Source organism: Callospermophilus lateralis, chromosome 3 (genome assembly GCF_048772815.1).
Source record: "Callospermophilus lateralis isolate mCalLat2 chromosome 3, mCalLat2.hap1, whole genome shotgun sequence".
NCBI lineage: Eukaryota > Metazoa > Chordata > Mammalia > Rodentia > Sciuridae > Callospermophilus > Callospermophilus lateralis.
In genome coordinates, this window is record NC_135307.1 from 28167626 (window position 1) to 28180011 (window position 12386).

At 40.3% G+C, this 12386-nt stretch overlaps 1 protein-coding gene across 17 annotated transcripts in view; it reads right to left on the reverse strand.

The window, feature by feature from the left end:
• The window catches only part of Ttll5 (tubulin tyrosine ligase like 5), a 258831-nt gene that overhangs the window by 203818 nt on the left and 42627 nt on the right, over positions 1-12386 (reverse strand). For all 17 annotated transcript variants that reach the window (XM_076849830.2, XM_076849829.2, XM_076849826.2 and 14 more), the window contains 3 exons: positions 10843-10912; positions 10278-10362; positions 1122-1223 (listed from right to left, as the gene is read on the reverse strand). In XM_076849830.2, coding sequence (XP_076705945.2) covers positions 1122-1223; positions 10278-10362; positions 10843-10912 — 257 coding nt within the window. The remainder of the gene's footprint in view (positions 1-1121; positions 1224-10277; positions 10363-10842; positions 10913-12386) is intronic.

Sequence of the window (12386 nt, forward strand, 5' to 3'; positions counted from 1 at the left end):
AGGGAGAGTGCACTAGAGTGGCAGTAAGAGCAATGAAGAATCCCACTGATACGGTGTATGAGGACAAATGGGGCAGACTCCCACGGAGACTGCAGAGTCCTGCAACCTGGAACGTGTGCTTTACAACTGCCCTCACCCCCAACCCCAGGTCCCACCTCACTGAGTCTCTGCTCATCTTCCCAGGTGAAGGATATGACGTCTTCAACCCCCTAACATTGGCCACAGGATACTGGTCGGCCCCAACAGCTTCAGCACCTATTCCAGCACTTACAGATACCTGCCTTCCTTTCTTTCTTTCAGTCTGCACAGAAAATTACTATTTGGATTTCTTTTCTGTTTTTTTACCTTTTGGCAAAATTATCAACATGAAAGAAAAACTAAGCAAAAAGAATATTTCCACACAGTTGTGTTGATGCTCCCTTCTACCATAATCTTTTCTGAGATGTCCTCATTTCTCTTGTTTTCCCATTTTTTCCCTGATCATATAAGTATTTGTTTTTGAAAATACATAAAAGCACACACAGAAAATAAAAATCACCCACCCACAGTCCCACCCCCTATAGTTAAGTAGTCCATATCCTTCTCTCTTTTTCACCCCCAGCAAAAATAAATAGCTTTAGCTATCAGAATATTCATGCAAGAAACTCAGTTGCACATAATGTGCTTTCCCCCTAATAATACACAGTAATGGACATTCTTTATCTCTGATCCCATCATACATCCCTCTTTCAAGGTTAAGTTTCTAGAAATGGAACTGATGGGTCAAAGTGTACAAATATTTGTCAAGTTTTTGGTATGTTTTCTAAGTGTTGAAATGACCTCACTTGTTGACTTCTAAACATGCAATATGCCTATTAAATTCCCACCCCTAAGTCAGAGGAAGACATGAAGAACACAAAATGATGAAAACATGTTTTAGTAGAGAAAGGTGACACTGCAGCAGGGCAAACAGTGGAGCAGCAGCACAGTCACAACTGTCACATGACCCTGGCAGCTTTCCATAAGTGTTACAAGGACAGAAACCTAACATCAAGCTCCAGCGCAGCACTTCAACCTCCCACCCCTAAACACCCACAACTCAGTGTGCCTTCCCTGCTTTCTGGCTCAGACACAGCCAGTACCTCACATAGTCTCCACTCTTCTTGTTCACACTGTAGTTTGTCAGGTGCATGAACTGGTTCCGAATGTTCTTGGCTCCTTGGTCGTATCGCACAGTGGCAAACCTGAAAGAAATGACACACGTTAAAAGCCAGAAACAGAGGTTCAAGGACCCAGGCTAGGGCTGAGGATCAGCAAGACCACAATGATAAAGAAAGGAGACATCATTATCTGAGAAACGCTGAACACCTCCCAACTGCCAACCCCAGGCTGTTTATACTAAATGTCACCCTACTTCTTAGAGTTGTCTCAAAACAACTCTAAGAAGTAGGGTTTATTATCTCTAATTTATAAAATAGATAGGAAAACTAAATGTGACCTAGAGAGATGAAGCAACTTGCCCTGATCCAAAATCCATTATCTTAATCACCATAGATGCTGCATCTCTTATACAGAACCTTGTATCAATAGGAAAGATGAAAATTGAAAAAATTGTGCCCAATTTGCAAAATTATGTAAAGGATGCTATGGATGAATGGAGCATTAGCTGGTAAGGAAACATCTACTGAGTGTCCACATAGTGCCTGGTTCCATAGCATTCTATGGAGAAAAAGTACACAAAAAAGAAAAAGAGAGCAGCATAGAAATGTATGACGTGGAACTCACATCCATAGAAAGAACAGAATTGATGTGTACTAGTCATTTACAAAGAACAATAATGGCAGCATTAATAGTAGACAAAGCAGAACAGCATAAAAACAGGCACAGTGCAAGAAACTAATTCTTAAATTTGAAATGAAGGCAAAGGATAAAGAGATTAAACATGGAACCCACTGAAAACAGGGAAGCAACATGATATCCTGGACTACTGTCAAAAGACGACCAAGGCATAAAATATATGTGCCCCTGAAGAAAGTAAGCAGGGAGAGAGAAAACTTTCCAATGATGCTCATTGTCAACAAAAGGCCATTCAAGGCATAATAGGCATAATTATGGTAAATATCAATCCCTGTTTACATACCTCCATAACCATATCACCCTCCCCTAAAGTGGTTTTCCCAAGAGACAGATCCAAGTGTGTGAAAAAACCTGGAAGGCCACAAGTTTATTTTCAGATGATTTACAAATTATTTACATATGCTTACCCAGACTATGAAGTCAACATGAATTTTTACCACATTAAAGGTCAGCATTTAAAATTTTTCCTCTTCTCTATTTCTTCTCACCCACCCACTATCTCCGCTCCCTAATTCCCTGTACCAGAAATAAACAAGAGCCAAAGAAAGAAAAGTGAAAAGGAAAAAAAAAAAAAAAAGACTTAACTCAAAAACTAAAATAAACAAACATGAGGCCAGGAAAAAGGATGTGGACAAAGAAAATTTTGACTCGGCATGTATGGCTCAAGGACAAGAGTTTGACAAGCTTTATGTCTATTCTTGAGAAAAATCTCAGATTTTCCAGAAACTTCCAGGAGTTATCACTACTCTTCACCATGTCACATGTGGTGAGTAAAACTCACTTCTACATACCGACAGTGATTCTTTCTCCAAATGGAAACAAGACAACAAATCTGAATTCTTGTGAAATGCAAAGGGGCACAGGCTGGCACCCCAAGGCTGCCAGTTCTTGAGCAGACGTTTCCTCACAGTGACATCCTCCTCTCTCCCAAAAGAGCAATGAATTCCAGGGAGGGAAAGTCAGATACCCTGACTTTGGGTATCTGATCTACCTTGGCAAGTGGTGCCTCTGTTAGGAAGACTTCTGTCGCTCCTGGCTCCTTTTTGCAAGAGCGTACCTCTTTACAAAATCACCAACTTCTTTCTCATCTTTCTTTCACAGGGGCATTTCATTCTGAACCCTGGCAAAGGTGAGATAACTAAGGTCACAGAATGGACTTCTACAGAAAGAAGGATTAGAGGGAAGGAAAAGCTTCAGCTTAGCAGAAAAGTTCTACAGGACAAAGGTACTGCTCTCTGTTTCCTAACCCATTGGACAGAGAAGAAGACCATACAGAGGAGAGGCAGGGGTGTATGTTCACCCCCACCTCCCAACAGATCTTACAGCTCTCACTACAGTCCCATTAAACAATCTTATTCACCTTAGATCACCATTTCCTTCAAAATGTCTAGACCAGAGGTCACAGTAGTCTCACATCTGGTCTACTAGTCAAGTTCTGATTATCTGATTGACCTACAAAAGTTTGTGTTTTGTTTTTTAACTTGAATTACTTGACCAACATTCCTTCTTGTAGCCCAATGGCAGCCAGTGCCCACAGAAAGAAATGGCCCTTGGGGTTGGAAGGGAAACCCCAGGCAGTACAGGAAGTTATCTAAGGAGGGCCACAGCCCCACAGGGCTCTAAATCCACACAGGGAGGGCATGTGAGTGGGACGATGAACCAGCAAGGTCAGGAAACTGACTACATTAGAGGGAACTAAGTAAATAAATAAATATGTTGAAGATAATGGAACACAGATTTCTCACTGTTGGATCTGAGACACAAAAATATAGAAAGCACTACAATGTGCCCTGTAGTTTTGAACTGGAATTGGAAGTACTAATATTAACCTCTATTTTCAATGCATGGAGATACAGAAATACAGATGTGAATGTGCACACTTCTAGGGCTTTCCACTGCAAGGCCCTAGGGTGATGAGTCTACCTAGCATCCAGATCTGCATTTCTAAAGATCACTCTCCACAACAAAGCAACAAGTGCTCCTTGGAGATATGACTGGTTCCGGGGCTAAATCAGAGAAGAACAACATGAGCCTAAAACATTTTATGCTCAAAGAAAAATGGGGATGACCAAAAGGGCCGAAAAAGCTAGTTTAAAGGGGCTCCAGTGGCCAGATCTGAGACAACTGGAGCACCCAAATAAAGAAACCAATTCAATAAAATAGGAATCTTTGAGTCTGCACTGGTATAAATAAATAAATGAATAAACATAAGGGAAGAAGAGAAAGCTTTTCCTTGAAGTAAAATGCCAAATGATAAAAGTAAAAGGAATGATGGAACCAGAAAACCATCACTGGATAATCAGTACCTCAAATATTCATTCAGGCAAGAAATATCAGTAGATGTTAAAAGTACTGAATGAAAAGCTGGGGGTGCAGCTCAGCGATAGAGCACTTGATTAATATGTATGAGGCCCAGGCTTGATCCCCAGCACAACTACCAGAAAAAAAAGACTAGGTGAAATACAGAACGAGATTTTACCTAGTTTCAAAGTATCTCCTCATAAAATACTCTTAAGCGAAAGACAGTGTCATTTTGCAGCAGAGGAACCTGGCAGACACCACCTTAACCAAGCAGTCAACACTGAATAGTCACTGTGGGCCATCAGATACCATGCAATGAGAACTACCATCCCTTTTGTGGTATTCTGGCCCCACAAATGCATAACCTAGGTTTAATCATGAGAAAATATAGACAAACCCAAATTGAGGGACAATCTACAAAATGACTGCCTGTGATCTTCAAAAATGCTGAGGTTGTGAAAGTTGTAGAAAGGACTTGCCCCAGACTGAGGAGACAAAAGCCACTACGACAAAACCCAACACGTGGTCCTTGCTTGGGTCCCTTTGTTATAAAGGACATTATTAAAACAAGTACCATATTATGAAATGGGGTCTCTGGACACAGAATAAAAGGATAGTTCTTTATCCCCATTTCTACAAGTTCAAAATAGTTTCAAAATTAAAAGTCTAAAAAAATTAAGTTTTAGAACAAAACATTTTTCCTTAAAAAAAATGGAAGTTCCTGTGATTCCAATATCAGTGACCTATTGGCACTACACAGCAAGCTCCCTTAGGTGGGACAGGTGCTCTCCCACTCTGCAGTCCCCACCTGGCTAACTGCCTTGAGGAAATGTGCTTGTGAGCATTTAGTGTTGACCTTTAAACTAGGCCTTCACATATTATTAAATTTCATCATATTTAGGTCTAAAAGTTTCAACAGTTTCTTTACTAGCAACAAACTAAAAGAGAAAACACTTGAATAGGTACCCCAGGACCAAGTCTTCAAATACTTACTTAATCTAACACAGGCTGAAATTTATAGGATGAATTGAATCTTGAATCTCTCTTTTAATGAGATGAAAATTTAGGAAAACTCTCAACAGAATTTCACAGCCTTGACTTTTAAGCCAAGAAAAGGTGGTGGGTTGCGTGTGGGTGGGTACTACTTTCTTGGCTAATTCTGAAACCCTGGATGCTACTTGGCAGCATACTGATGAATACGGAACCGTATGCCTCTTTATTTTTTTAACCACGCTATAAACAAATATGGATTATCTTTATTCTGACAAATTCTTAAATCAAAAGCTACACTTTTTTTGTTTTCTAAAGTTTCTTTCTCAGTTGGAATCAAAACAATCGTAATAATTAGTCTAGAAATCAGATGTGTGGGTGTCTGAAGAAAAGATTTCATTTGACTTACAATTTTTCAACTTTACAGAGATGCAAAAGTGATAGCATTCAGTAAAATCCATACTTCAAATTTTGAATTCCTCTCTTCCCAGGCTAATGATACACACCACAATGCCCTCTGGAGATGCTGGGCAGCATGAAGAGCTGTAGCCCCAAGCACCCTTGCGATCAAGAGGTTAGCAACCAATCAATACTCGACAGCAGACCATGTGGCTAAGCTACGGTATTCAGCAGGTTAGGATTATCAAATGCATTTTTGTTTATGATGGGTTTATCAGAACAAAATCCTCTAATCAAGGAGTATCTGTAGTAGGTAATCATAAGCATAAACTGAAAGTGCACCTGAGCTGCTTGTTTCAAGGTCTTTACCAACGTGGGAAAACAAGCAGAGGGGGTCAGTGGGGTCTTACAAACTCTCTTCCCCTATTCAAAACCTATTTTGTTCTCAGAATCTGATAACATATGCTCTTAAGTCAGAGTCACAGAGGTTAGATGTAGGACCTCCTCTTTGGTAGTTATTTTTTCTACATTCACTACAAATGGGCAAAAAAAGGGAGCACTGAGGCTGGCCGGAGAAGACCCTGGAGATTGCACCTGAGTTCTCTCAGCAGGTGTAGCCATTCTGAGCCAGAGAGGCCCTGAGGAGGACAAGGAGGTGCACCTCAGGCAGCCTTGCCAGGAGCCACTGGGCTTCATCCTGGCTTGACCCAGAAAAATCTTATGGAAGAAAGCAAGAGGCCCAAGAGCTCTCTGATCTGCTGTCCACCAGCTGCAGCCTGGAGGCTGCCAAAGTGCTGCAGCGACTCGGCAGCGCCCAGCAGAGCCGTCTGGGAGGGGATTACCAGCCTGATCCTCGGTCCTCAGAGCCAGAAATGACTCAAACTTCACAAACAGCAAGGGCCTGCCAGGGAGGGTGACAATGAGCACTGGAAAGGGTTTCTATCCCTTTCTAGTGTCTTTCCCCCTACTTGCTGCAGTGGCAGATTCTGGACAGTGAGCAGCCTGTGAGGTAATCTGAATTCCTTGGCAACCAGTGAGTACCTGAATTCTTTCAAAACCACAGGAATCCAGCAGAGAAAAGGTAAATATCCCTGCGGAGCCAGTGTTAATTAGCGAGGAAGGCTACTGAAGAAGGAACTGGGGGTGGGGAGAGGAAGGCAGTACAAATGTTTGGGGTCTTTTCTGCACTTCCACTGAATAATATGGCTAAGGCAGAAGAAAAAAAAGCAGTTCTGTTTGCTAATTTCTCCGGGTCCCCTGCCTCAACTGGCGACCTCAACAGTGTGGGTGGAATGCTCTTGGTTCCCCACTGGACACTCTCATGTTCTCCAAGGTGCTACTGCTACCTATCTTGGGTCTCTCATAACACGGTTTTCAACTTAATTTTGTTTTGATTTTTTTTTTTAACTTTTCATTTTCCCTATTTCAGTGCAAATTTGGCTATTAGCTCTGTTTCCAAAAGTGCTTTGTAAAATTATTTAAGCCCCATATTGGATCTACCAAAAGTAGTAAAATCCAGGACAGAGTCTTCTTAAGATTCCACTCTGAAAGGAAAAGGAATCTCCACCATTTTGGTGGCAGCAGCACCCCTCCTTGGAAACCGAGTGTCCCCTGCTGGTGTAAAACAGCAACATGCACAGGGAATTGGAAAGCTGGGTGCAGCTCTGGGGCACCACACAAGACCACAAGACACCAAATCAAACTCCAGAAAGGCAATTCCATTCTCGCATCTCTTCACTACTCTACCCACATAAAGAAAACAGTGAGAATTCTGCTTCCTATGTGAATAAAATAAGGACAACTGAAAACTCTAATTTATAAAGAAACACACCAGGGTCTTCTTTTCAGTAAGTGTAAGAGGGTAAAGAATTTACACAAAATAACTTATTTCACAAAACTTTCTTGTGAAATGAACTTTCCATCACCTACCATTAATGTGAAAATAGAAATGATACGGTATCAAGAGCCTTCCTTTCTAAAGAATAAAACTATTTTTGGCTCCAGTTCTGTCTCCTTAAGAAAAATTATGGTAGCCTCAGAGTAAAAAGACCTAGTGATCTCACCCCAACATGATTACCTTCACATATAACCCAAGATTACTAGAAGCTACAGACAGGAGGACCTAGAGACCATTGCCGAATGTAATGGCACAGTGGCGTAGTCAAGTACACTCTGAGGATGGAAAAGAAGCAGGTGAGTGCCAAGGTACACAGCAAGGATGTCAAAGGAACTGAGGCCCATTGAAGTCACTGCACAGAACAATGTGCCCTCACAGGACTCTGGAAAACAGCTCCTCACACTGCCTTGGACCACCCTTTGGTAAAGTTTTGATACTCACCTATACTTTCTGGTAAACCTAATAACCAAAGCCTTGCAAATTCATGTTGTTTTGGGGGTCAGGCAGTCTGAGTATTTAAACAGCTGTTTTCCTATTATTCCAAGAAAAAGAATTCACTGATTGAATATACACATGAATAGATATTATGTATATATGTATATGTGTATATAAACAAACACATAGGTATTTATACATTTAAATTCCTACTAGAAGCAAGAGTTACTCCAATTCAGTGGATTCTGGTGTCCAACACACAACCAGTAGCCAAAGCATTTGCATTTTTTGTAGTAAATAATGCTACTATTATTCTCTATAATAAATGTTAGTACTGCCCTCATTTTGTCCTCTGAACCATAAAGGTCTTAAAACTATGCCCACATTTTATCCACAGGGAGGGCTACTAATGTTGTGGGTAAAATATTTCTGGAAATATTACACAAAACACACTACAATGATACTTGAAAAACGGTGCATGTAAATAATCTTGATATTCTTTCTCTCTTGCAGAAATCCAACTTCTGGTAGGTCACAGTTTACTTGTAGGACCAAGGAGACAGGTGGGGTGAGGATGAGTGCAGGAAGGAGAATGGAGAAGCTCTTGAGAGAAGAGGGAGAGCTCAGAAGTCTCAAATTACAAAACTGAAATCAGGGACACCTTATATCCCTGAGTGGAAGTCAGGGATATATTTTTACCTTCTTTTTTTCCTAGACAATATGGGATTGTGGCTCTTCAATCTAGTCTGTCTGACTATACTCAAATGTGAGAGCACACATATCTATAAACATTATAAAAAAATGCCTTTCCTACAAAGACTTGATTAGAGCTACCAGTCAGCTCATGCTCAGATGCCTGATCCAGGCATTTACCCAACTACTGGGAAATGTTTTAGTTTTCCCCCTTCTCCATTTTTAAGGGACGAAGAGGCCAGAACTATGGAATTCCGGTAGCCTCCCTTGTTTCCAGGGCTCAGGTTCATAAATCTTAAGTCAGGAATATGACAGAGCATATAAATGCTGTCATTGCCACCTAGAGGTAAAGGGCAGACATGGCTCAGCCAGCTAGGAGCTTTGGTTAGTCCCTGCCCACCCCCACCCCCCCACAACATGCCAAAGCCACTACGCATAACAAGGATGCTAAATCTTAAGTTCTATGAGGGTAGAAACTGTACCTATTTTCTTTCTTTCTGTTTTTTTTTTTTTTTTTTTAGAGTGTATGTGAGAGAGAGAGAGAGAGAGAGAGAGAGAGAGAGAGAGAGAATTTTATTTTTTAGTTCTCGGGCGGACACAACATCTTTGTTTGATGGGGTGCTGAGGATGGAACCCGGGCCGCACACATGCCAGGCGAGCGCGCTACCACTTGAGCCACATCCCCAGCCCTAAACTGTACCTATTTTCTTTATCACCTGTACATAAATAGGCAGTCTTCTTTTATCTGTGCTATTTCCCATCTTCAAAATGTACTTTCCAAATACAGAAATGTGCACAGACTGTGATTTTCAGTTTGTCATGACTGTTGGCAGATGCAAACCGCCATCCTAAACTGTTGTGTCCTACAAAATCAAGGCCACTGCACATAAGATGAACTTCAGGGAACTTTTTAAAGAAAAAAAAAAAAAGTTTTAAAAAAAACCTTTTGGTTTAAAAAAAAAGTTTTGTGGGGGGAAAAGAACACAGCATAGCAAAGTCATGTACTTATTTTAAACTATTTATGGAAACACTACCACCTAGAAAATTCTGTGGATATAGGAAACAAAACTCCAAATTATTATAACTCATACTAATTTTGTAAGTCTCATTACCTTAAAACCTACAAGGCACCTGGAGAAAAAGAGACCACTGCAAAGTATGTAATTTGCATATTAAGGGGAAAAGGCAGCATACCCCTGAAACTGAGAACATGGGCAGTTCAGCAAATGGATTCCCCATCCCTGCTCCGATACCACCCAGCAGGGAGATCTCAGAAAGGGCCTACAAGTTCCCTCACTTCTCTAAGTCTCAATTTCCTCAACCGCAAAAAGCTATTAACTATAGGGTTGTTATCAGAATTAAAACAAATGCCTGATTTATGACAGGCAAATAAGTGTGGAATTTTATTTTTCTTTCTGGATATTCTGAAGAACGATGAGAAATTATCTTAATTATCTTAGTACCCTAGGGTCTTCCTAATAATCATCATTGGGAAAAAACATCCCATGGCTTCCATCTCCACTGGGAATTATGTGCATTTACACAAACTTTGTGTGGACATGCAAATGAGGCTGAAATGTATTAGGACTGCTTTCTGTTACTTGAAGTCTCCCAGGGTTAATGAGTTGAACATAACAGAGAGAAATAGCCTGATCTTGGAGAGCTCTTTGATGGATCTATTTTATTATACCCACCTGACCCTTCCACTAAAAACAAAGTCTCTCACCTGGCCAGCCCCTCTTCATAGAGATAGATGACCAGAGGATCGTAGGAAGTCACGAGCACATAGAGGCGCACGTCGAACTTGAAATCTAGAAAAAAGGTTGGATTCACAGAAAAAATAGTTCATTTGCTTTCTGCTACAGAATGAACAGGACAAGGTAACCAAGAACTATAAAAGAAAGACCACTCCTCCATGTGAAGCACACAGTGCCCACCCTTGCCTGGTGAGAATGAATAATAACTGTACTATAAATATAATGCTATAATATACATAGCATACATGTACATAAATAAAGAGGCAGTTTTCATATATATGTATACACACACACACACACACACACACACACACATTGATTGATTGCCTTATAGCTTATAAAGCACTTTTTCTTATCTCACTTTATCTTCAGAATAATCCCTGGTAGTATGTAAGAAACCAGCCTCATCTCTGGAGCCATTGGTTCCAAGAATTTCATACTAGCTTTAAAAGATTTACTAGAGAAGACCATGAGAAGGTTAAAAAGTTTAGCAAGATCTAACCCAAACTAGGCAGGAGCTTAATCACAACTCACCGTCTATGAGCAGGGGGTTGTTAATGTAACGGGAGACCAGGATGTTCTCTTCCAGGGAAATCTGGTTTGGCTATTGAGTAAAGAAAAAGAATGAAAGGGTACAAATGCTCAGGAATTCTAATTTATAATAAACTTTTTACCCTTTTAAAAAGTGATCATGTGGAAAACTAAAACTCTAGGAAAAGTTTTCCTCCAAAAATACCCACATATTCTTTTGGCCACATAACATACAAATTTTATAAACACTGTGGGTATTCAATTGCAAAGGAGGGAAAATAAATTTACATAGCACTTCTCACACAATAAATACAGCCTAAAGAGCTTTAAAGATTTATATGCATGGTAAATAGCTACTTGCCAAGAAAATATGAGTTACTTAAAAAATAAATAAAAGCTTGACTCTTTTAAAATGTAAAAGTACAATGATAATTTTAAAGCACAAGGACTATTTCTTTTCTTTCTTTTTTCTTTGTACTGAAGATTGAACTTAAGAGCATTTTAACACTGAGCCACATCCTGGTCCTTTTTGTTATTTATTTTGAGACAGGGTCTTGCTAAGCTGTGGATGCTGGCCTCAAACTCACTATCCTCATGCCTCAGCCTCTCAAGTCACTGGGATTACAGGTGCATGCCACTGCGCCAGGTGTACAAGGACTATTCTTAAGTGTAGACTTTCATTAAGTTGTTTAGAGAACTTACTATCCTTGCTGGATCCCAGCATTTCCTCTGTGAAATGCAATGAGTGTTTGCTTGATTCAGTGAATGGCATTTCCCAAGCAACTATGTGCAAAGACTGAGCTAGATCTTTAAAGATTTCTTTCATTTAAAAAAAAAAAAAAAAAAGTTGTTTATATAATAGTGAGTGCTGTTGAACACTGTGTGAGGCATTGAAGTTAATGAAGAAAATAGATACAATCTTGCCCTCACAGAACTTAAGACTCAGTACCTCTACCCCCAGAGTTTAAATACTATATTACAATTATATTGCAGAGAGGTAGTGATATATTTAAGTTAAAAAAACAAAAAGCAATAATTCTGTAAACACAAGATATTGGGTTGTAAAGTGGACCAATCTGGCAGGACCACTCAGGGAAGGCTTGCCCTGGAAGAATAGGTGCAAGAAGTAAGAATAGGTGCAAGACGTAAGTGAGTGGGCACAAGGTAGGGAGGAAAGGACGCCATCATGGGAAGATGGCATATACAAGGGCCAGCAGACAGGAGGGTAGGCAGATTCATGGGCCTGGAGCTTAGAAGACTAAACTGAGAAATAAAGGAAGGGATGGTTGGACAACTAGGACGGAGGGATCCCAGAGGCAAAAGCAAATAAGTTTGAACTCCTAGTAAGAGTCATTTAGATTGAACATGGTAGGAAGCAGGAACACTGGAGTCAAAGAGCAAGATCAAAATATGTGAAATAGAACAATTTCATGTGTAATTAGATTAAGACAGAGAAGTCAGTTGCAAGTCAATCCATGCAGGACAAAAGAGCTCCAAAGGGAAGTGGCAATGATAATAATTACCATAATAACAGCTACAGTAGTAGC